The 27,139-nt window shown below is 41.3% G+C and overlaps 1 protein-coding gene and 1 pseudogene across 1 annotated transcript; one reads left to right on the top strand and one right to left on the bottom strand.

Moving 5' to 3' along the window:
• Window positions 1-15,366: 15,366 nt before the first annotated feature.
• On the bottom strand, window positions 15,367-18,448 carry gar1 (GAR1 ribonucleoprotein). The gene is given in 7 exon segments (NM_001141008.2): window positions 15,367-16,010; window positions 16,122-16,241; window positions 16,359-16,479; window positions 17,181-17,240; window positions 17,424-17,578; window positions 17,769-17,943; window positions 18,347-18,448. Coding segments are annotated over 6 exon segments (630 nt in total). The 5' UTR covers window positions 17,932-17,943; window positions 18,347-18,448; the 3' UTR covers window positions 15,367-15,999.
• Window positions 18,449-19,274: 826 nt separating this feature from the next.
• Window positions 19,275-26,060, top strand: LOC106611577 (alcohol dehydrogenase class-3-like; annotated as a pseudogene).
• Window positions 26,061-27,139: the final 1,079 nt, after the last annotated feature.

Below are 27,139 nucleotides of genomic sequence, written 5' to 3'. Positions count from 1 at the left end.
GTTTCGGTGAAATGAAAGTATGTTACGCAAAAATAATAATAGACAAACAACACTAAGTCAATCACAAATTTGAAATACTACAGTATATACAATTGTGTTTACCTCAGTCAACAGCTGCAGCTCCCGTTCATACAGCAGGTGAAAGGGTGAGTACTCTGGAGGTCTGGACGCTGCTGTTGTGTGCAAAGAGAATGACATTCAGGTTGTCCTCCCACCATTCTTGGAACCCGTCAAGGGACTTTCCCATGGCAGTCTTGAGGGTGTAGTTGGTCCGTTCATCCAAACCTGGAGGAGGGAGTAGGAAAGGGATATCTGTTGACAATGGAAGATATTGAAATGTCTTATGTACCATGCAACAACAACAAAAAACGAATTGTGAAAACCATTGTTGACAGACTATAACCTATAACATCTGTACCTTGTTCCAGAGTTCACGACCTCGGTCACTCAAGATGACCTCAGGAGAACCATGGGTATTGAAGATGTCCATTATCGCCTTGGAGGTGGCCTTGCCAGTCTTGTCCTTGATGGGTATCATACAAAAGAAAATACATTTTTGGTTCCAAGCACCCTTTTTAATTGGGTTACAGAAGGGAATTTAGAGTTAAGCATGTTCTCTTCCTTTACAGACCTTAATGGGTATTGCCTCCACCCAATAATCAGTCACCTTCAGACACCAGCTGTTGCCATTCTTGGATTCCGTGAAGGGTCCAATGAGGTCCACCCCTAGCATAAAAAGTGTTATGGGGAAGAATTAAGTAATCTTCTCTCTATCTGTGTCATTCACTATGCAGATTTTATATTTGTAAGGATAATGACACAAAATCTATAATATTGAACTATGCTGTGGTCAAATAAAGCAACCGTTAGAAAACAACTTATTAGGGCAAAATTTGAACAGTGACACTTACCGATCATGTGCAATGGTGAAACAACGGATGGGCTTCAACACCTGCGCCACAGTCTAAAACCTCTCAAACTTCTGTCAGGCTAGACCGGTACTGACCTTTAAGCACAAGGTGACAAATTGAAACATTGTGTTCTCTCTGAAATGACATTAATTGAAAACATAATCATTTCAGATATAATAGAATGTGATCGATAAACAAAAGGTTATTTCACTTGCCCAGCTGTCCACATCCTTGACAATCCCATGCCAAAAGAAGCGTATGTTGATTTTGGCAATCATGCGCTTCACTCCGAAATGGCCGACATGCATCTCGGTCAGCATGGCCTCCTTCTCCTCAGTGAAAATCACCCTCCTGTGTGGCTGGCCATCCTTCCCCCGTCAGTACATATGATTGCCTAACAAGTTTGAAGACGAGAGTTGTTGAAATACTCAAGTCTAAGTCAATTTACACGACTGTCTTTCTCTGTTTCTCTCTCCCCCCAATCTCTCTCTGTATTTCACTCTTCCCACCTCTCTTTCACTCTCACTTTCATCCTCTTTCTCCCTCTCCCCCCTCTCTCTCTCTCGCTGTCTGTCTGTGTGTCTGCCTAGCAAAGACAGCTAGTTAAGGGCAGTTGGAATGACCATAAATGCTTAGACCTATCCATTTGATTGATCAGGATTAACTTATAGCTAGATACGTCAATAGGACAGCCACATAACTCAATGCATAACTAGCAACTTCTAGATGACCAACTACCTAGATGGAAAATGGTTGTTGAAAAATTGATGTTCATAGCTAAATCCTTCCAGTTATGTAATAGAAGTTAACCGTTTAACATTGAATGGTGAATTTCTGCCCCCTACGAATGTTGAACCTCTTGTCGAGATCAGCGGTGCCTTCATAGTACTTCGCCTGGTGGGAAAGATAAAATAACATCTCCTCGAGGGATGCCATTCAAGTGCAAGCTACATACATTCAAAAAGCTACAAAAACAGTTAGCTAGCTAGCTAACATTAGCTAAACAACTGTCTGGCTAGCTAGCTAGCTAGATACCAGCCCAAATAATTATCAAAAACAAAAGCCAACATAGTCCTTTATTCAGATTCAACTGCCATTGTCCATCTCTACAGGCTTTGGGGCCTGAGAAGGTAAAGCATCTTGGACAGTATTCTTTGCAATGTTTCGGGAATGAAGTCCCGGAAACACAAAAACCTTTTTTGCAGGGGGACACTATTTGGCATGACAGGCCCTTTTATTTTTAATTTGTTTTTCATAAATGACTACTGTAGTGGAAAGATGAGACAGTGATAATACTCCTGACTGGCTGGCGTTCCCATTGAAGTCCTGGGGTCACTGACGCCAAGAGAGATGTGAAGACCAATTAAAACGTGAATCAACTAAATGAATGTTACTGTGTGAATTAAATTGTCATGTTTGTTCAAGATTTAGTAAAGAACTATGAATTGTAATTATTTTGTATTGTACTGCAGGTGCTATGGATTTATTGTTACAGGGAGTGTTATTTTTTCCGTCAGGCAGCGGAAAGTTCAAAGAGGGAGAGACAAAAGGATGCGCTCCTATCATTTACATTGAGTTGATTAGATGTGAATCAGGCTGTGTTTTCCTGTCTTTTGAAATGTTCATTCAGGATGGGCGTGAGTTTCTGCATGAATTTGGTTAAAAGGACAGTGAAGTTTCTCTTAGAGATTATTCTGAACTGAAGACACGTGTCAACACGTTGTTTTAGCCTATTGGTGATAGTCATATACTCTGTGTTATTCTCTCTAGGGTAGGTGGCACCAAATCGTCCCACCTACGTAACAGCCAGTGTAATCCCGTGGCGCGTTATTCAAAAAACTCAAAAATGCAAAAACTTCAATTTTTCAAACATATGACTATTTTACACCATTTTAAAGACAAGACTCTCGTTAATCTAACCACACTGTCCGATTTCAAAAAGGCTTTACAACGAAAGCAAAACATTAGATTATGTCAGCAGAGTACCAGCCAGAAATAATCAGACACCCATTTTTCAAGCTAGCATATAATGTCACATAAACCCAAACCACAGCTAAATGCAGCACTAACCTTTGATGATCTTCATCAGATGACAACCCTAGGACATTATGTTATACAACACATGTATGTTTTGTTCAATCAAGTTCATATTTATATCAAAAACCAGCTTTTTACATTAGCATGTGACTAACATGTGACTAGCATTCCCACCGAACACTGCCGGTGAATTTACTAAATTACTCACGATAAACGTTCACAAAAAGCATAACAATTATTTTAAGAATTATAGATACAGAACTCCTCTATGCACTCGATATGTCCGATTTTAAAATAGCTTTTCGGTGAAAGCACATTTTGCAATATTCTAAGTAGATAGCCCGGCATCACAGGGCTAGCTATTTAGACACCCAGCAAGTTTAGCACTCACCAAAGTCAGATTTACTATAAGAAAAATGTTATTACCTTTGCTGTCTTCGTCAGAATGCACTCCCAGGACTTCTACTTCAATAACAAATGTTGGTTTGGTTCAAAATAATCCATAGTTATATCCAAACAGCGCCGTTTTGTTCGTGCGTTCAAGACACTATCCGAAAGGGTAAATAAGGGTGACGAGCATGGCGCAATTCGTGACAAAAAAATTCTAAATATTCCATTACCGTACTTCGAAGCATGTCAACCGCTGTTTAAAATCAATTTTTATGCCATTTTTCTCATAAAAAAGCGATAATATTCCGACCGGGAATCTGCGTTTAGGTAAACAGACGAAAGAAAATAAAGCATGGGGTCGACTCGGGCACGCGCCTAAGCCCATAGTACTCTGATCGGCCACTTGCCAAAAGCGATAATGTGTTTCAGCCAGAGGCTGCCTCGATATCGTTCAGCTTTTTCCCGGGCTCTGAGAGCCTATGGGAGCCGTAGGAAGTGTCACGTTAGAGCAAAGATCCTCAGTCTTCAATAAAAAGAGCCAAGATGAAACACAACTTGTCAGACAGGCCACTTCCTCCATGGAATCTTCACAGGTTTTGGGCTGCCATTTGAGTTCTGTTATACTCACAGACACCATTCAAACAGTTTTAGAAACTTTAGGGTGTTTTCTATCCAAAGCCAATAATTATATGCATATTCTAGTTACTGGGCAGGAGTAGTAACCAGATTAAATCGGGTACGTTTTTTATCCGGCCGTGTCAATACTGCCCCCTAGCCCTAACAGGCTATTCTGTAATGTATAATGTATTTAATGTACACTGTAATTGTTTGAGTGTCAAGTCTTTCATCCATTAGTTAAATAGAACAACTGCATTCCTCGTTTTACAGAGCAATTCCTTGATCGACAAAATGCTTATAATTCAGTAAGTCTATTGGTAGTTGTTATTTACACTATACACATACTGTAGCATATTCTTGGGTACCACCTTGACATCTCTGGTTAATTAATGCTAGAACAATGGTCGCCAGGATTAGCTATTTGTAGTCTGTTAATAATTGCATAATGGTGCATGTTAGACATGTTCACTATAGTCATACTGAGTTGGTTATCCAATGATTTGCTGTCTTGGTAGATCCTCCAGTGACGCACAGGGCCTGTTGCACTTATTTTAACAGAAAACCACAGAACCCCCACTGCAATATAGGCCTACACAGAAAAAAAGGTGCTATCTACAACCTAAAAGAATTCTTCCACTGTCCCCATAGGAGAAAAATTTTTGGTTCCAGGAATTTTACATTTTAGCAGACACTCTTATCCAGAGTGAATTACATTAGTGAATGCATACATTTCATTTCATGTATTTTTAATTTTTTTGTACTGGCCCCCCATGGGAATCGAACCCACAACCCTGGTGTTGCACACACCATGCTGGCATTGCAAACACCATGCTCTACCAACTGAGCCACAGGGAAGACCCAGGTAGAAATATTTCTGTGCCTAGGTAGAACCCTTTTTGGCTTCATTCCACAGAGGGTTCTACATGGAACCTAAAATACTTCTAAACTCAGCAAAAAAAGAAATGGCCCTTTTTCAGGACTCTGTCTTCAAAGATAATAAGTCAAAATCCAAATAACTTCACAGATCTTCATTGTAAAGGGTTTAACACTGTTTCCAAATATTTGTTCAATGAACCATAAACAATTAATGAACATGCACCTGTGGAACGGTCGTTAAGACACTAACAGCTTACAGATGGTAGGCAATTAAGGTCATAAGTATGAAAACTTAGGACACTAAAAAGGCCTTTCTACCTACTCTGAAAAACACCAAAAGAAAGATGCCCACGGTCCCTGCTCATCTGCATGAACGTGCCTTAGGCATGCAGCAAGGAGACATGAGGACTGCGGATGTGGCCAGGGCAATAAATTGCAATGTCCGTACTGTGAGACGCCTAAGACAAAGCTACAGGGAGACAGGACGGACAGCTTATTGTCCTCGCAGTGGCAGACCACATGTAACAACACCTGCACAGGATCGGTACATCCGAACATCACACCTGCGGGACAGGTACAGCATGGCAACAACAACTGCCTGAATTACACCAGGAACGCACAATCCCTCCATCAGTGCTCAGACTGTCCGCAATAGGCTGAGAGAGGCTGGACTGAGGGCTTGTAGGCCTGTTGTAAGGCAGGTCCTCACCAGACATCACCGGCAACAACGTCACCTATGGGAACAAACCCACCGTCGCTGGACCAGACAGGACTGGCAAAAAGTGCTCTTCACTGACGAGTCGCGATTTTGCCTCACCAGGGGTGATGGTCGGATTCGCGTTTATCATCGAAGGAATGATTGTTACACCGAGGCCTGTACTCTGGAGCGGGATCGATTTGGAGGTGGAGGGTCCGTCATGGTCTGGGGCGGTGTGACACAGCATCATCGGACTGAGCTTGTTGTCATTGCGGGCAATCTCAACGCTGTGAGTTACAGGGAAGACATCCTCCTCCCTCATGTGGTACCCTTCCTGCAGACTCATCCTGACATGACCCTCCAGCATGACAATGCCACCAGCCATACTGCTCGTTCTGTGCGTGATTTCCAGCAAGATAGGAATGTCAGTGTTCTGCCATTGCCAGCGAAGAGCCCGGATCTCAATCCCATTGAGCACGTCTGGGACCTGTTGGATCGGAGAGTGAGGGCTAGGGCCATTCTCCACAGAAATATCCAAGAACTTCCAGGTGCCTTGGTTGAAGAGTGGGGTAACATCTCACAGCAAGAACTGGCAAATCTGGTGCAGTCCATGAGGAGGAGATACACTGCAGTACTTAATGCAGCTGGTGGCCACACCAGATACTGATTGTTACTTTTGATTTTGACCTCCACTTTATTCAGGGACACATTATTCAATTTCTGTTAGTCACATGTCTGTGGAACTTGTTCACTGTATGTCTCAGTTGTTGAATCTTATGTTCATACAAATATTTACACGTTAGGTTTACTGAAAATAAACGCAATTGACATTGAGAGGACGTTTCTTTCTTTGCTGAGTTTACCTGGAACCAAAAAGGGTTCTCCTTTGGTGACAGCAAAAGAGCCTTGTTGGAACCCATTTCTCAAAGAGTGTACTCAACAAGTTTAGCCTGTTAAGTTTACACCATTTCATTCTGTACTCAAACATCTGCCTGGTATTCAAGATAACACGCAACATAGCACCACCACCTTTGAAGGTTTTCATCACCCTCTGCTCAGACTTAAATAGCAATGTTCCAAGAACCTCCAGTAGGGGTGACTGTAGTATCCTCAATTGGACAAAAAGGAGACACAAGAGGACCCCCCACACTCATTTTAGATCCCAAGGGATCTTTATTTTCATGATGTATGCTCTTACTGTCACCACTATCTCCTTTGCCATCTTCTCATGTCTTTAGTTGGAACTCCATCCACACACACACACACACACACACACACACACACACACACACACACACACACACACACACACACACACACACACACACACACACACACACACACACACACACACACACACACACACACACACACACACACACACTACTGTAGCATCTTGTTCACATTTCTCACATTTTAGGTATCCAGCTGAGGGCTTGGATGGATCATGTTGCAATGAGATGGGCACAGCGGTATGTATGTACAATCCTTTTCAGTGTGGCAGCAAATGAGTTAGAACAGGAGAAGAGGATGCGGTTGTAAGTGGAGGGAGAGCAGTGTGGGTGGTTTGTAGTACAGCTGCAGTGACGCTGATTGTTTTCTCTGGCTCATCACTTCTTAACTGAAAGAAAGATAGATTTAGAAATGAGTTAGACATTGCCATAGTTCAACAGCTGAAAAGCCTTCATTAACATACTCCCAAAGATAGCAAGATATTCAGTATTCACAATTTACAATTGTATTAATCAATGAAATAAGTTATACTATAGCACATTCAATGACATTATTATTGTAGACTATAGGCTACTCCTGTATCTACCTTGTACAATTGAATGATGTAGCATACCCATCCACATTTACAATTTAATTGATCAATTATATAAATAATACAAGCACATACAGTTGCATTATTGTAGAACAGGCTACCCCTGTATCCAGACTATATTAGGATACCATTATGATTTCATTGGTCTTGTCAGGCATGATTTTAGGTCTTCAATCAAAGTTGTATGTTGTATCTCATTTCCCTTCTTCAGTGAAAAGTACTTATGCATCCCCCATTCAATTCAGTTTGAGTGTGAACGTGTAGTGGAAAAACAAACCCATAGCTGCAGCACACAATGGCATGTAGGGGTAGTGTATTACAATGTAAAATATGTACACTGCTCAAAAAAATAAAGGGAACACTTAAACAACACAATGTAACTCCAAGTCAATCACACTTCTGTGAAATCAAACTGTCCACTTAGGAAGCAACACTGATTGACAATACATTTCACATGCTGTTGTGCAAATGGAATAGACAACAGGTGGAAATTATAGGCAATTAGCAAGATACCCCCAATAAAGGAGTGGTTCTGCAGGTGGGGACCACAGACCACTTCTCAGTTCCTATGCTTCCTGGCTGATGTTTTGGTCACTTTTGAATGCTGGCGGTGCTTTCACTCTAGTGGTAGCATGAGACAGAGTCTACAACCCACACAAGTGGCTCAGGTAGTGCAGCTCATCCAGGATGGCACATCAATGTGAGCTGTGGCAAGAAGGTTTGCTGTGTCTGTCAGCGTAGTGTCCAGTTCATGGAGGCGTTACCAGGAGACAGGCCAGTACATCAGGAGACGTGGAGGAGGCCGTAGGAGGGCAACAACCCAGCAGCAGGACCGCTACCTCCGCCTTTGTGCAAGGAGGAGCAGGAGAAGCACTGCCAGAGCCCTGCAAAATGACCTCCAGCAGGCCACAAATGTGCATGTGTCTGCTCAAACGGTCAGAAACAGACTCCATGAGGGTGGTATGAGGGCCCGACGTCCACAGGTGGGGGTTGTGCTTACAGCCCAACACCGTGCAGGACGTTTGGCATTTGCCAGAGAACACCAAGATTGGCAAATTCGCCACTGGCGCCCTGTGCTCTTCACAGATGAAAGCAGGTTCACACTGAGCACGTTCTAGAAAAAAGAAACGCACACCTATAAAGGCGAGGTGCTGGCTAGCGGAGTAGAACACTAGAAAATAAAGGAAAGCCGCACACTCTAAGAGCTCAGATGCAAAAATTTAATAACCAACGTTTCGACAGCGAAGCTGTCTTCATCAGGGTATCATCAAAAACACTGCGAGATGAGTCATTTATATAGTGTCAAGACACACAGGTGTTTGTAATCATGGCCAAGTATGGCCTAATATCATTGGTTAACTGAAATATTTAAAAAAAAAATGGCATACAAAGAACATACAAAAAGACAAACAAATGGATAGCATACGATCATAGCATTTGTAGTCTAAAATGTATCTAACAAACAATTACAATGGCAAAATCACAATAATCACAAGAATGGCTTCAGATCAAAGTCTATGTTGAGACCGAAGGGAGCAAGGGTCTTTAAATTAAAGATCCAGGCAGCCTCTCGTTTTAACAATAAATTATCAAGGTCGCCCCCTCTCCTCGGGAGGGTGACATGTTCAATGCCAATATAACGCAGAGACGAAATCGAATGGTTTGCTGAGCACGTGACAGACGTGACAGAGTCTGGAGACGCCGTGGAGAACGTTCTGCTGCCTGCAACATCCTCCAGCATGACCGGTTTGGCGGTGGGTCTGTCATGGTGTGGGGTGGCATTTCTTTGGGGGGCCGCACAGCCCTCCATGTGCTTGCCAGAGGTAGCCTGACTGCCATTAGGTACCAAGATGAGATCCTCAGACCCCTTGTGAGACCATATGCTGGTGCGGTTGGCCATGGGTTCCTCCTAATGCAAGACAATGCTAGACCTCATGTGGCTGGAGTGTGTCAGCAGTTCCTGCAAGAGGAAGGCATTGATGCTATGGACTGGCCCTCCCGTTCCCCAGACCTGAATCCAATTGAGCACATCTGGGACATCATGTCTCGCTCCATCCACCAATGCTACATTGCACCACAGACTGTGCAGGAGTTGGCGGATGCTTTAGTCCAGGTCTGGGAGAAGATCCCTCAGGAGACCATCCGCCACCTCATCAGGAGCATGCCCAGGCGTTGTAGGGAGGTCATACAGGCACGTGGAGGCCACACACACTACTGAGCCTTATTTTGACTTGTTTTAACCCCTGGTCGGGCTCCGTCCTGTATGCGATTATGTTAGAGGAGTATATCGTAAAAGTAGCCACATAGCCATTTTCCGACCAACCACATGCATCACAAATAACCAAAAAACAGCTAAATGCAGCACTAACCTTTGACAATCTTCATCAGATGACACTCCTAGGACATCATGTTACACAATACATGCATTATTTTGTTCGATAAAGTTCATATTTATATATAAAAACAGCATTTTACATCGGCGCGTGACGTTGACTAACTATTTTCCCTCAAATGCATCCGGTGAAACAGCGCTACAATTTACTAAATTACTATTTGAAAACATTTTTAAAATGTAATATTGTTATTCTAAGATTTATAGATGAATATCTCTTGAAAGCACCTGTAATGCCAGATTTAAAAATAACTTTACTGGGTAATTACACTTTGCGATAAAAGGGGATGCGATACTCAGAAAAATAGGCTACCGTTACAGGTCAGCGCCATCTTGGAACAATCGCATATCAAATCTAGTCTTGTATACTATTGTCAATAATCCCTTACCTTTGATTATCTTCATCAGAAAGCACTTCTAGGAATCCCAGGTCCACAACAAATGTATTTTCGTTTGAAAAAGTTAATCCTTTATGTTCCAATAGCTTGTTCTTGTTAGCGCGTTCTGAAGGCTGCACCAAAAGTTCCGTCGTGCGCGGGACTCCACTTTCGAAAAAATGCATTTTTTTTTATTTAGGTTCGTTCAAACATGTCAAACGTTGTATAACATAAATCTTTAGGGCCTTTTTCAACCAGAGCTCCAATAAGATTCAAGGGGGACGATTGCATTGTGTTTCAAAACGTTTCGAAAGGGGAGGGTAGCCAGGGGCGCCGGCGTCATAATGGTGATGGCCCTCTCCGTGTGACCACGTTCCACTGCATCTCATTCATTCAGTATTCACAGTAGAAGGCTCAAATCACTTTGTAATGACTGGGAACATCTAGTGGAAGCAATAGGAAGTGCTCAATTAACCATTGCTCACTGTGTGATTTACAGGCAAACTGATGAAGTTGAATCCGCAATTCAGAATTCCACTTCCTCTTACGATCGGTCTCGGGGTTTTGACTGCCATATGAGTTCTGTTATACTCACAGACACCATTCAAACAGTTTTAGAAACTTTAGGGTGTTTTCTATCCACAAGTATTAATTATATGCATATCCTAGCTTCTGAGTTTGAGTAGGAGGCCGTTTAAAATGGGCACGAATTTTTTTCAAAAATCGCTGTAGCGCCCCCTATCCTAGGCGAACGACAAGAGGTTAAGGACATTACATCAAAGTTGGATCAGCCTGTAGTGTGGTTTTCCACTTTAATTTTGAGTGTGACTCCAAATCCAGACCTCCATGGGTTGATAAATTGGATTTCCATTGATTATTTTTGTGTGATTTTGTTGTCAGCACATTCAACTATGTAAAGAAAAAAGTATTTAATAAGATTATTTCTTTCATTCAGATCTAGGATGTGTTGTTTAAGTGTTCCCTTTATTTTTTTGAGCAGTATATATATCCTATAGTACAATGGCATGTAGGGGTAGTGTACTACAATGTAAACTATGTATATATCCTATAGTACAATGGCATGTAGGGGTAGTGTATTACAATGTAAAATATGTATATCCTATAGCACCATGTGTATATTTTAATTTACAATTGAATTAATAAATAATAATAACATCAAATTGCGTTATTATTGTCAACTAGCCTACTCTACACAGTAAATAATATTGCCTACGTGCTTTCAACTTTTTATCAACAAAAATGTATTATTTTCAAATAAACCAAATTTGCCTTATCAACACAATAGGCCTAAATATTTCCTAACGATATCACAAATTAAATATAGCCTACTTACTCCTCAATTGGATCAAGGACATCTTGGTAATTCTTTTCATCGTCTCTAAGGAAACTATCTGGGGCAGACACTCGAAATTTGTCTCTGCCGCTTGTAAAAAAAACAAACAAATGAATGTTTGTGTCGCCGCCGAGCTCTCAAATACCGTGCCAGTCTCTCACTCTATGAACGGTCACTGCTATCTGGATTCCTTGGGACGTCCTTATCCTGAACCCTAAACCCTAAACTAACACAAAACTTAACCATTTAACATTTATACTTGACAGAGGTAGGGACATTCCAAGGATCCCGAATACCACGGACCCTCTGGGAAAGCATGTGAACTCCTCTATTCGACTGAAAGCCACGGACACAACTCTTATTGGTTGTCTGATTTAGGCTACTGGGGAACTGGTCACAACACAGTCTGTGATTGGCTAACAACATTTAGATCAGCGATATAAAATAACATACCATGCCATGAGGTGTTGAGGGAAAGACAGATTACATAGTGATTGGACATAATCTTTTCTAGGCCATTAGCGAAAACAGGAAATGCACAAGCCATAGGCTACACTCAGAGGCTACTTCAGAATGTCGGCTTGCACGAAAAAAAATTACATTTCTAACATTTATGGTTGAGATTTAATTAACACCTTATGACTTTCATTAACACGCAGGCGTCACACAGACGTTAGTAAGACGACATGTTAGTTAACATTACACGCAGGCGTTAGTAAGGCAGCCAAACGGTGGTACGGTTGCATAGGCTTAATTAAGTCTCTTAACACCCCCTATACATTTTAGTCGTTCGTTTGACCTGCTGGCAGCAACGAATTCTACAGCAGGATTAATACACGCTCATGCCGTGACATGCTCCGACCAACAACTGTCCTCTTCTTCTTTGGTATAATGGCTTTCACAACAATTATGTGTGCATTCCACCAACTACCGTGTGGGTGGAAAATAAAGATCCACAAAATGAAATAATGCGGGGTGATTTCAAAAAAATATACAGTTGAAGTCGGAAGTTTACATACACCTTAGCCAAACACATATAAACTCAGTTTTTCACAATTCCTGATATTTAATCCAAGTAGAAATTCCCTGTTTTAGGTCAGTTAGGATTACCACTGTGTTTAAAGAATGTGAAATATCAGAATAATAGTAGAGAGAATGATTTATTTCAGCTTTTATTTATTTCGTCACATTCCTAGTGGGTCAGAAGTTTACATACACTCAATTAATATTTTGGTGCATTGCCTTTAAATTGTTTAACTTGGGTCAAACGTTTTAGGTAGCCTTCCACAATAAGTTGGGTGAATTTTGGCCCATTCCTCTGACAGAGCTGGTGTAACTGAGTCAGGTTTGTAGGCCTCTTTGCTCGCACACTCTTTTTCAGTTCTGCCCACACATTTTCTCTAGGATTGAGGTCAGGGCTTTGTGATGACCACTCCAATACCGTGACTTTGTTGTCCTTAAGCCATTTTGCCACAACATTGGAAGTATGCTTGGGGTCATTGTCCATTTGGAAGACCATTTGCGACCAAGCTTTAACTTCCTGACTGATGTCTTGAGATGTTGCTTCAATATACCGACATAATTTCCCTGCCTCATGATGCCATCTATTTTGTGAAGTGCACCAGTCCCTCCTGCAGCAATGCACCCCCCACAACATGATACTGTGGATATAGATACTTTGTACCAGTTTCCTCCAGCATCTTCACAAGGTCCTTTGTTATTGTTCTGGGATTGATTTGCACTTCTCGCACCAAAGTAAGTTCATCTTTAGGAGACAGAACTCGTCTCCTTCCTGAGAGGTATGACGGCTGCGTGGTCCCATGGTGTTTATACTTGCGTACTATTGTTTGTGCAGATGAACGTGGTACCTTCAGGCATTTGGAAATTTCTCCCAAGGATTCACCAGACTTGTGGAGGTCTACAATTTTTTTCTGATGTATTGGCTGATTTCCTCATGTCAAGCAAAGAGGCACTGAGTTTGAAGGTAGGCATTGAAATACATCAACAGGTACACCTCCAATGATGTCAATTAGCCTATCAGAAGCTTCTAAAGCCATAACATCATTTTCTGGAATTTTCCAAGCTGTTAAAGGCACAGTCAACTTAGTGTATGTAAACTTCTGACCCACTGGAATTGTGATACAGTGAATTATAAGTGAAATAATCTGTCTGCAAACAATTGTTGGAAAAATTACTTGTGTCATGCACAAAGTAGATGTCCTAACTGACTTGCCAAAACTATAGTTTGTTATCAAGAAATGTGCATATATACAGCTGAAGTCAGAAGTTTACATACAGTTAGGTTGGAGTCATTAAAACTTGTTTTTCAACCACTCCACAAATCTATATGGTATAGTCTGTCTCCATTCTCATGAGAAAAGTAAATAGCATTATAAATCAGGATAGATAGTAACTGTATATATATGCTCAATGAAATAATATAATTACAAAGTTGACATTTATCAACACAATTTTAACAGTACATGACATACATAAGTCTGTTGTTCACTGCAACAATATCAGTAGCTTGTCTCAAATAAAGCATGAAGCAAAAAGTGTTGATAACACATTATATAATATTTCTTACGATCTTCAAAAATTAAATACCTTTGTATTCAACGTGTGCCTTGTACAAACATGTGTTTTCTATTCAGTGTGTGAATGTCTAACCTAAAGAAAACAGTGGGCAGTCAAACGTCTGCCCACATTGAGCCCGGCCCCGAACTGCACACTGCAGTCAGGGGTGCTTTATACATTCCGCAGAGTAGTTCACAATCTAGTCCAATTGCAGCCACAAATAGACATTGTTTCAAATGTACCAAGAAATAATGTGTATGCCTAGCAAGCAACAAATGTGCATTGTTTAAAGCACACATATACAAGTCTGTCACCAATAAGCCCCTTATGGTGAACGAGAGGCTTGTAGAATCATTACTATTTTGAGTTTTCCATTCATCGTTTGCCGGTAGAGGGTCCTGCATGCTCTGGGTATTATTGACTCAAATGAACACAATTAGTTGAAAAGATCTGAGTCAGTAAAGAGCCGAACTTGCGGGCAGATCAAGAACTAGTCCGGAGACCAATCAGGAACGCTGTTGGCACTCTGAGTTCCATGATTTGCGAAAACCTATGAAATCCTCATACTACATGTGCAGTGAATGGACATGAGATGTTGGTCAAATACAATTACAGCAAACATCTTAAAGGAGGCTAATATCACAATTGGGGGGGGAGTGTATGCTTGAAGCAGCAACCCTGTGGTTTGAGGCAAGTGGACTAGTTACCCATCTGTTCCAAAAAAAGAAGTTGCGGCTTCTTGGACGACCGTATTCACATATGGGAGGGGCTTTACTACCCCTTCTCTTAGAAGCATCCTGCGGCATACAAACTCAACAGGGAAACCAGCCACTGAAGTGAGGCATTAACATATGACACTGCAATGCAATTTCCTTTAAGTGTGTGGATTAACACTCATGTTGACCACATAGCTGTTAAAGCATGAAGTATTACCCAAGAAAGATTAGTCACTGTAGCCATTCAGGAGACATTATGGCTGGATATAGGACATCAATAAGCTGGACCGAAATGAGACCCTGACAAAAGCGTATGGTGTGACAATTCAAATGCTCACATTTCATCCATATAAGCAGCTAACAAACAGCAATATTTGTATGCTGCCTTCATCAGAACGATGGGACATGCCTTCGCAGATAGAGCTGCTGGATTATTTGCTTTGACAGTAGTACTAGCAAGTTTTATTTCATTACCTGAACAGTTTGGACAAAAGGGTGTTGAAAACAGACACACAATCATCTTGAATTTGAAGGATGTGCTTCAGGAACACGAGGCTAATATCACATTAGTGGTAATAAGACACCAAGTCAGATGTCCATATAAACTGGAGCTACCTACAGAGCACTGTTTAATCAAAGGCTTTTCTTTACAAAAAGACAGCAATACTTTAATCATATTTGATTATCTGTGGGTAATACAATATTTTCCACGTTTTGTAATGAAAACAAACGAACTCATGTCCATCATATCATCCACAAACAAACATCAGGGTTTCATCAATTTCTGGCTTTATCAACATTGAAATGACTGCTGCACTCAACCATGACATCGATAAAACAGTCCAGTGGCCCCCAAGGGGCCCATATTTTGGTGTAACAAAGCTCTGAATCATAGCCAACAGTATAAGAAAAACAATGTGACATATCCAAAATGTACCCAAAAACCATCCAGTGTGAACAATGTTGAAGAGTTGCAAAAGCAACTGGGCTATTAATGATAGCATTCCCTGTGAGAGCAGAGTGCATTCATAGGTCATTAAATAAAAGCCAACCATTCAAACATTATTCATCAATGATTGGTGTACACAAATTGACAGCTGAGCAGTATAAAATGATGCAATGCCTGTTCTCCATAAGTCAAGTTCAAAAGAGCCAAGCTCAGGCATCGCACCGATTTGCTTCCTGCCGGCATTGACACTTGGTCAGGATCCGACGCAAACAGTTTGTCATCATCTCCCACCTGGATGATAGAAAAAGGCATATCAACACCACAGGAACATGAAATGCAAAGCAGCTTTACAACTTGTCTATTCACGTTCATATAGATTCCTTTTCTAGGATTTGGACTTACCCCTGAATCCTCGTCCACCGCCACCTCCTCTACCTCTGAATCCTCCTCCTCGACCACCACCAAAACCTCCTCTGCCAAATCCACCACGGTCACCACCCCCCCTGCCACCACGGAATCCACCTGGGAGGGCAAAAATATTTTGGGGGGTATATATATTTTTTTTTACTAACATTCCCCCACATTTTATTCACAAGAAAAACAGCCATGGGGCCTGAGCTGTTGACATTTTGCTCTTACCTCCACGGGAACCTCCTCTTCCACCTCGACCTCCTCTGCCTCCCCTTGGGGGACCCTTCTCACCCGGGGGCCTGGGAAGGAACCTCTGGAGTGGTAGGAGTTTCATTGGGTCTACATAGAACTGTGGACAAGAATATGATGAGTTACAGAATACATGCCATAGCAATGTTTATGCAATAGATGGATTAGCTGACAGTCACGGAAACGATGTACGCGCTTCCATGGGACAGTAGTCAGCGTTATGAGATTCTGGATGCTAGCAAGAATGACAAGAAACTGCCATGTGGGGAATCTTAAGTGTTTTGTTTCAGCTTGTTCTTGACACCGTGTCTTGTTTCAAGTTGTTGTAACCAAATTTCATGTAAATGCTAATATGGCTTAAAATGTGTTAACTAGCTCAGAAACAACTACGCATTTGAGACATGGGTTCATTGTGCAAATGTATTTGTTTTCAATAAACATCAGACAAAATATAGCTTACATGTTGTCAAAAGTCTAAGCCAACCCGTTTTGCCACATTGTGGCTCACGTGTCGGTTGTTGCTAAACAATCAACTAATTGACCAAATTTATGGTCAATCCGGAAGAGGGTCCACGAGAAAATGGAAGTACACCATGGCTGTGTGGAGGTGCCACGCAGCGCTCAGTGAACCTCCATAAAAAGGCCTTTGCGTACGATTTATAGATGATTGGTTGACAGGCGAGCGGCGTGGTTCTGATATCTTGCATTCTCTGTTAACTGTGGTGTTTGGGTCAAGTGGACCATAAAAGCACTTTTAACTACCACCAGCTCTGTTACATGAAATACACTGGTATTGCTTACCTTCTGTAGTTTCTTGAACGAGGATGCCTTCATATTATCCGAGAGTTTAACAGAGAAATACTGTTTCTTCAGGTTAAGGGGCAAACCAGTGTCACAAATGACATGAAACTCATTGTTAACCAGTAGAAATGGAATTCAAGCATACAAGCTTTACAGTGTTATTAATGAGATCAAGAAAATTAAACATGTTCCCAACCACTTCACAGATGACTCTGGTTAGACAAGGAAAGATTGAAAGGATACAAAGTCACGTAGTTGGCCGAAGATTTCGTCCACTTTCCCGATCTGCTCCTTGTTTTCCAAGTATACGGGTGCATTGAAGTAAGGAACTTTGTTCTCCTCAGTTACACACTTGCACACAATTTCATCCTCACAGGGGTGCATGAATTCTCCTAATGCTGCAGAGACAAGAGCAAGGACATCTGGTCAGTACAGGAACAGTATGTGAAAGTACAAATAGGACAACTGATGTTACGATGCCAGGCAGACTATATGGACATTCCAGATGTGCAACTGGTGTAGTGTAAATTCAAGATGCAAAGCATTAACAATGCCCTTTCCATCACATGGCGGTCTCATTCGTCTTACCAACAACATATTCTGGAGGGCCATAGTCTTGGAAGCCTCCTCGACCCCCTCGTCCACCACCTCGGAAACCGCCGCCGCCACCTCGACCCCCATATCCTCCTCCACCACCACGGTTGAATCCGCCACCACGGCCCCCTCTTCCACCTCCTCCTCGGAAGGACATTTTCTAGTGTACCTGAGAGAGTTGGAGGACGGGAGATAAGATTAAGTTGCATAGATACAATTACATTTCAAATTCCAGACATGTTCTTCAAAACATTATCAGTAACGTTAGTGGATGTCTCCAGATGCTTTGCTGGCTAAATACCACGATAAAAAATAGTTACCTAGTTAGCCAAGGAACAGTGAAATGATTAACTAATGACTTGATCAAAGCATGAATTCACGTTTATGAACTATCAGTACAGCAACTTGCAGAGATCAATTGAACGAACTAGCTAACAGTTAGCTAGTTAGCCAACTCGACTACTTATTTTCAACATATCAAAAGACTACAGTATCACGATAATGCTTTGCTGAGCACATTATGGTCGCGTCGTGGAACTTATGAAATACACATATACATTTGATTGACATACCTTTTGTACCACAAATAAGCTCAGTTGATGGAGTGAACTGTGCCAGACACAAGTTCGACGCGACGAAAACACATGTGCTTTCAGGTGGTGCCGTAAAGTGAGAACTACAGAGATTGATAGAAGTCTCTTCAGGGATATTTAAATAATAATGCCCGACGAGGTGTGGTATATGGCCAAAATACCATGGCTAAGGGCTGTTATTCGCACGACCCAACATGGAGTGGCTGGATACAGCCCCGTATCCGTGGTATATTGGCCATATACCACAACCACCCCGAGATAACTGGTTACCAACATACTTAGAACAATAAACAAGTAATGTTGAGTACTAGTCTAATAGTCTAATAGACCACAGCTTTCAACCAATCAGCACCCAGGTCTCCAACTACCCAGTTTAAAAAAAAAAAAAACATTTTAGCATGGGCATTGCCATTGAGGGCTTCCACAATGTTAAAGTAGTCAACTTGGTGGGGATTCCTATGAGTTGAGACCAATCAGCCAATGAAGAAGAAAATGTACTACTTTAAAATTGAGATAGCCTCAATGTTGCTGCCCCTAGTGGTTAGAGCATTGGGCCAGTAACCGGAAGGTTGCTGGATCGAATTCACGAGCTGACAAGGTAAAAATCGGTCGTTCTGCCCCTGAGAAAAGGCAGTTAACCCACTGTTCCCTGGGCGCCGAAGATGTGGCTGTCGATTAAGGCAGCCCCCGCACCTCTCTGATTCAGAGGGGCTGGGTTAAATGCGGAAGTCACATTTCAGTTGAAGGCATTCAGTTGTACAACTGACTAGGTATCCCCCTATCCCTTTCCCAGTGCTGTCACAGACGCTATAATGGCACAGATACAAAGATGAGTCGTCTATCTATCTCTATGGTGAGAACTGAAGAGAAGTCCGGATTGTCGTAAAACTCAGACTGCCGTTCATTCACGACATCCTTTGAAGAACACTAGGGGATGATCTCAACCGCAGAGCCGCGAATCCTCTCCTCGTGTCTTTCTCAAAATTAATTGGAGGAGAAGGTTAGTGGGGCGGGACCTCTGATTTTCTCATCCAATGGGGTTTGAGAAGGAGGCGCGCAGAGAAGAAAGAGGGCGCGAGGTGGATACAATTGAGATTAACCCCCTGCCTGGGAACACCACACACCCACTTTGACAACGCTGGAAGGTCTGGAACTGGATTTGATACCAAGTCAACAGTAAGACTTTTGAGAGCAGACACATGGTTTCTTTACATATTCTGTATAAGAATACTTAAAAAAAAAAATACTAATTTGTTTAAAACTGCAATCGTATACCCCCTTTGCACTACGTAGCTCTGATCCAGGGCATTACCTGAGAACAATGATATGTATTAACCCTAGGAAACAGACAGTGGCGCTGTTTTGAGGCCACCGCGCAGCCATTTTGGTATTCCTCCTCCGTCGTAAAAAAATAATAATATTTTGAAGCTATAGAAAAGCATTTATTAATGTCTACATTAATTTTTGACAAGTATATTGTATTACAGACACCTTAAAGCTGGAATCCTTCATGGTGAAACTGCCACATCCGTTTGCGATATTACAACAACAAAGAAGTACATTGCAAACAACTAACACTGTTTTTTTTCCCCTGCGGACATCATTGCAGCGTGATAGAACATGTACTGCAATTTTTTTTCTGCCATGTTGTGCATCGCTCCTCACCTCTGCTTTGTCAACAAAACAATAACAACAGCCGTGGGGCAGTCAGTGACACTGTGTCCCCTACTGCGGATTGCATCTTTAATGCATACTTTTAAAGTGAACTGAACATTTAAAATGTAACAACACGTAACAACCTGGACTAGAGCTAGCATAACTGAAACCTCTGTAATGTGTAAATGTTTGACAGAACTGCAACTGTCATACCTATAAATATTTACATTTATCAACCTACTTGTTGATGTGCTTTATTTCCCCTAGACTCACATCTGGAAGAAGTTATAATGAATACTGAGAGCCAGGTAAGCAATGAGTTGTCTGTCTTGTTGTGAGCCTATGCAGTAGCCGTCTGTGTAATAAGGCACCCATTTATTTATTTATTTATTTTAAATCTGAGGAAATCTCTTTATAATGCATATATTGAATCTATTACTATTACCCCAGGTGATCAAGTGCAAGGCAGCAGTAGCGTGGGAGCATGGCAAACCCCTGTCTATTGAGAAGGTGAAGGTTGCCCCACCTAAGGCTCACAAAGTGCGTATAAAGATAACCACAACTTTCCCCTAAGATAAGCATTTCCCAGACCAATGCTTATGTAAAGCCTAGTACTCACAGGGATATTAACCTAAAAATAAACTGTGCTGTTTCTGTTGATGGAGAGATTGCAGCAAGTGGAATGTGCCACACTGACTGGGGGTACCTCTATGAGACTGGTGTACGCATGCATCTGAGGCTTTTCCCACTGGTTCTGGGCCACAAGGGGTCAGGCGTGGTGGAAGGTGTCGGCCCTGGAGTCTCCAAATTCTCACCAGGTAAACCAGTAAGAATCATGTTTTTGTGAATAAAAATTTAGATATACAGTATTTCCATAAACATACTGTGTTGTGTTGTTATCCTTCTACCATGGATCTGTTCTAGGCTATTTTGAGACCTTAAAGCTAGAATCCTTAGTTGCTACATCCATGTTTAGACTTGAATTACATGAATTACATAATGAATTAATGAATTACATATAAATTATATTCTTTAAGAATCAATGTGTAAGTTCCTCATGAGCTTAGTTCAATTGTTGTACCCCATCAGAACCCAAAATATAAGCTTGTTTTACTCCAATAACGTGAATGTAAATTAACACTGTATAACATGGTTAAAACTATACATTTGATATTATGGATGGTCAGTCCTTGCATCCTTTCCTGTGGCGGTCCTCGTGAGAGCCAGTTTCATCATAGCGCTTGATGAGTTTTGTGACTGACTACACTTGAAGAAACTTTGAAAGTTCTTGAAATTTTCCGCATTGACTGACCTTCATGTCTTAAAGTAATGATGGACTGTCGTTTCTCTTGATTATTTGAGCTGTTCTTGACATAATGTGGACTTTGTCTTTTACCAAATAGCGCTATCTTCTGTATACCACCCCTACCTTGTCACAACGCAACTGATGGGCTCAAACGCATTGAGAAGGAAAGAAATTCCACAAATTAACTTTTAACAACGCACACCTGTTAATTGAAATGCATTCCAGGTGACTACCTTGAGAGAATGCCAAGAGTGTGCAAAGCTGTCATTTCTTTAAAAAATGAAAAATATATATTTATTTTTTTAATGTTTATTGTTATTTAATCATATATATATATATATATATTTAAAACCTTTATTTAACTAGGCAAGTCAGTTAAGAGCAAATTCTTATTTACAATGACAGCCTACACTAGCCAAACCCAGACGACGCTGGGCCAATTGTGCGCTGCCCTATGGGACTCCCAATCGTGGCCGGTTGTGATACAGCCTGGATTTGAACCAGGGACTGTAGTGACGCCTCTAGCACTGAGATGCAGTGCCTTAGACCGCTGTGCCACTTGGGAGCCTAAGGCAAAAGGTGGCTACTTTGAAGAATATAGAATATATTTTTATTTGTTTAACACTTTTTTGGTTACTACATGATTCCATGTGTTATTTCATAGTTTTGATGTCTTCACTATTATTCTTCAATGTAAAAATAAAGAAAAACCCTTGAATGAGTAGGTGTGTCCAAACTTTTGACTGGTACTATATATACTTTCAGTTCTGTTTTGTGCTAAGTGCAGTCTTGTGTCTCAACAGGCTTAAATGTGATGTCAAGACAATTATAAAGGATTCCATAACCCCCTTCGGGTTGAGCCTGGCTCCACATGTGTAGTGTGCGGGTTGGGGGCTGTGGGCCTAGCTACAGTCATGGCTGCAAAGTTGCCGGGGCTGCCAGAATCATCACAAGTGGATATCAATCCAGGCAAGTTTGACAAGGCTGAGGCGTTTGGGGCCACTGAGTTTGTGAACTCCAAGGACCACAGCAAGCCCATCCAGGAGGTGCTGGTGGAGATGACCAGCGGAGGGGTGGACTTCGACTTCTTTTTTTAATAAATCCTTTCAAATGGTAAAATTCAAAGCAATTGGGCTACAGGTAAGACGGTTTGTGTGGTCACTCACCTTCGTTGTGGGTATTGGCAAGCTATAGTCTGGTGGTATCAGTATACAAAAATGGCCAGAATAATATAGCTAATGGACAAATCGTCTCAGTTCTGGTATGTTTTCCTTTTTCTTCCAGAGAGCTGCCTGGAGAGGTGTAAGGATGCCTGGAGTGTCTGTGTCGTAGGATGGACAGAGGTAGCGTAGATATCTCTAGTCCCTGAAGACCTCTTGGTGGTCTTGAAGGGGAAATACTTTGGAGGTGAGTTGACAATGTGAGACATATTAAAGCCAGACTAAGTGCAGCTGATCTAAACATTGTTTGTACCATAACAGTGACAAGTGAATTGTCATAAGCTAACAATAACGATCTTGACTGTGCATGTCATGTTATAATGCCGTTTTGTACCCCCTATGATGAAGGGTTCAGGTGTAGTGTTACCAATGCACTTCATATGTCTATATGAAATATATGACCAAACAATGAACAAATACACATGCATATGGTGTCATTTTCCAACAGGGTGGAAGAGTGTGGAGAGTGTCCCCAAACTCGTTGGGGACTACATGAACAAGAAACTTAAGCTGGATGAGTTTGTGACCCACACTCTGACCCTGGATCAGATCAATGAGGCTTTGGACCTCCTGAACGGTGGGAAGAGCTGAGAGCTCTCAGTGTGTGTGTTTGTGTGGAAACTAGACAGCTGAGTTATGTCTAATATAGTGCCGTGAAAAAGTATTTGCCCCCTTCCTGATTTTCACTAGTTTGCATATTTTTGACACTGATCAGATCTTTAACCAAAACCTAATGTTTGATCAAGGGAACCTGAGTGAGCAGATAACACAAATATTGATACTTATTTAATTGATTTAATCAACAAAGTTACACCCAATGCCCCTGTGTGAAAAAGTAATTGCCCCCTTACACTCAATAACTGTTTGTGCCACCTTTAGATGGAATGACTGCAACCAAATACTTCCTGTAATTGTTGATCAGTCTCTGAAGTCGCTGTGGAGAAATTTTGTCCCACTCTTCCATGCAGAACTGCTTTAACTCAGCGACATTTGTGGGTTTTCAAGCATGAACTGCTCATTTCAGGTCCTGCCACAACATCTCATTGGGTTTAGGTCTGGATTTTGACTAGGCCATTCCAGAACTTTCAATGTGTTGCTTTTCAGCCATTTTGATGTAGACTTGCTTGTGTGTTTTGGATCATTGTCTTGCTGCATGTCCCAGCTGCGCTTCAGCTTCAAGCTTCATGGACGGATGGCCTGACATTCTCAATTAGAATTCTCTGATACAGAGAATACTTCATGGTTCCGTCAATGATGGTAAGTCGTCCAGGTCCTGAGGCAGTAAAGCATCCCCAAACCATCATAATACCACCACCATGCTTGACCGTTGGTATGAGGTTCTTACTGTTTGCCAGAAAAGCACCTGGATGATCATAAAGACTCCTGGAAGAATGTTTTAGGGACAGATGAGTCAAAATGTTTACCTTGGCCTAGTCAAAATCCAGACCTAAAGCCAATAAATGAATGAAGTATTAATATCTTTATTATTTGTTCACTCAGGTTCCCTTGACCTAATATTAGGTTTTGGTTGAAGATCTGATAACATTCAGTGTCCAAAATATGCAAAAATAGAGAAAATCAGAAAGGGGACAAATACTCTTTCACAGCACTACTTAACATTGGATAATTACATCACAGCTTTAGAGTTGGAGTTGTTGAGTAGGATTACATACAAATAGTTCAAGCTCATATGATGTCTTCATGTCGTTGTCCATTAAATGTTAGCTAAAGTATGTGATAGAGTGTAAGTGTCTCAAATAAATGCTCTTTAGCTCACCTATGGATTTTTGATCTTTCTCCCATCCCCCTCTAGCATTCGAACAATCACCAATATGTGATACTGACTGGCCTGAACCAGCTGGATGAAGATAAAGTTTATAGGTCGATTATTATCCTCCTGACCATGGACTTCGGATAAGCCATATACTTGTTCAGCGTTATACCTTATAAACTACCTTCTATTTCTTTCCTAGGTTACTACGGTCCAAAGATTTTAATTACCTCTGCAAAGTGCACTCAAGTTTAGGAAATGCCCAATACCAACCTCATTTTATTGCTATAATTTCACTGTAATAGGATATTTTCTATGCACAGCAGATTTTTATGTTGCCCTGCATTGAATACATCTACCAGTAGATGGCAGACACACCCCACAGAAAGCCTCTGACACCATCCTCATGCACAGAATGAATCAAATACTGAGGGATATTTTCGACCCAACTGCTTAAGCCTCAGTGTTGAGATGTGCAGTATTGTCACTGGTAGGGACTTGATTAATTGTGACAATCAATGTTTTAATTAATCATGGAAAGTATGAACTATTAATTGAGACAAAAGCTATTAACTTAGTACAATCAAATACTTTCAATATAGTGCTTGCTAGCATGTAATGCTATGCTTGTTTGATGGGAGACACAAGACACTTTTCCCCGAGTGTATTCAATGTGAAAGAAACTAAAGTATTACATACATTTGCACTGAGGAGAAGGCAGAAGAATCAGCAAGAATATTTTGTGATAGAGAGACAAATGAGACCGTGTCATCAGTGGTTGAGAAATATACGCTTCATGTAGCTGGGGTATAGTTTCGACCTTGGTAATATTATATATTGATTTAATATAGAGCGCTCTGGCGGGCTAAAATAACAGTTCCAGCCTGTCAGGGCCCAAGACAAAAGGTTGCTTGGGGAATGCCTCCCAATGATGAACTGAAATAGCTGTCTCGGAATTTGCTTTATTGAAGTTCCATTCAGATCAAATGAATAGCCTTGGCAGTTTCCCTGATTTTCCATCTTTATTTAAAATGGAAAATGAACCGGTGCCTCCCCTCTCTGCGTTCGGCTCCGGGTTCTGTGTGTAATCAATCAGAGATCCAAAGCTTACATTTTTTCATCTCCCTGTCAAAGAAAGTTTGCAAAAAAGGGAAGAAGGGAGAGAGAATGGGGGTATGGGTACGAGAGAGAGATCAAAAGGCGAGAGAAGAAAGGAGGAGACAAGTTTTGACAGGTGCTTATGTGACTTGGCACTCTCATCAATAAATGTTGGCCAAGCCCACCCTTCTAGATGTATAAGGCTTGCTTTGGGGACAAGTGTCTATGTGTCTGTCTAATCTGTGGGAAAATATCCATGTTGCAGTCTGTTTTCTTTTTTTGAGGGTGTGTTTGAATTTCTCAACCTTTTAGGTTGTCACGGTGCTAGGACACTAATACACCAAGGAACTACTGTTTGAATTACATACAACACTACCTCACTACATGTTTGAGAGACTTGGGCCATATCTTGTTCCCTGTTTCATCATGTATCTCGCCATGTAATTTGCTGCGTCAACCATCTCAACCACTGATCTTCAATCCGTCCATGTTTTTATGTTATGGTGAATCATGAGATCTCTCTGTTTTGTTTCACTATGAGAATGCATAGGCATTTTATTGCAATACAAATCATGCCAAATGTCAACTTTTTTCACTACTTGATCAAAACATTAAATTGTAATAAAATTATTAGTGAACCAATCGACAATGTCTGCCTGTCTCTGATGTAAATCCATGTCATTAGTATAGTAGAACATTTATTAAAAGTTGAAAATATATTTCAAACTTCAATAATATTAAAAACAACAAACTATTTTTTAAGTGAGAAGTAGTCATAGGTCTGAAGCCGAAAAAGAAAGGTAGTTCATGAGCACCAAAATGTAAATATGTATATATACAGCACCAGTACAAAGTTTGGACACCTACTCATTCCAGGGTTTTTATTTTTACTCTTTTCTACATTGTAGAATAATAGAGAAGACATCAAAACTATGAAACAACACATGGAATCATGTAGTAACCAAAACAGTGTTAAACAAATCAAAATACATTTTATATTTCAGATTCTTAAGAGTAGCCACCCTTTGTGCTGATGACAGCTTTGCACGCTCTTGGCATTCTCTCAACCAGCTTCATGAGGAAAGCTTTTCCAACAGTCTTTAAGGAGTTCCCACATAGGCTGAGCACTTGTTGGCTGCTTTTCCTTCATTCGGCAGTCCAACTCATCCCAAACCATCTCAAATGGGTTGAGGTCAGGTGATTGTGGAGGCCAGGTCATCTGATGCAGCACTCCATCACTCTCCTTGGTCAAATAGCCCTTACACAGCCTGGAGGTGTGTTGGGTCATTGTCCTTTTGAAAAACAAATGATTGTCCCACTAAGCGCAAACCAGCTGGGATGGTGTATCGCTGCAGAATTCTGTGGTAGCCATGCTGGTTAAGTTTGCCTTGAATTCTAAATAAATCACAGACAGTGTCACCAGCAAAGCACCCCATCACACCTCCTCCTAATGCTTCATGCTGGGAACCACACATGCAGAGATCATCATTGGAACCAAAAATCTCAAATTGTACTAATCAGACCAAAAGACAGATTTCCACCGGTCTAATGTAAATTGCTTGTGTTTCTTGGCCCAAGCAAGTCTCTTCTTCTTATTGGTGTCCTTTAGTAGTGGTTTCTTTGCAGCAATTTGACCATGAAGGCCTGATTCACACAGTCTCGTCTGAACAGTTGATGTTGAGATGTGTCTGTTGAACTCTGTGAAACATTTATTTGGGCTG

This window comes from Salmo salar, chromosome ssa09, assembly GCF_905237065.1.
Source record: "Salmo salar chromosome ssa09, Ssal_v3.1, whole genome shotgun sequence".
NCBI lineage: Eukaryota > Metazoa > Chordata > Actinopteri > Salmoniformes > Salmonidae > Salmo > Salmo salar.
Note: the sequence above shows the minus strand (reverse complement) of the source record. Positions and strands in the feature narration are given on the sequence as shown.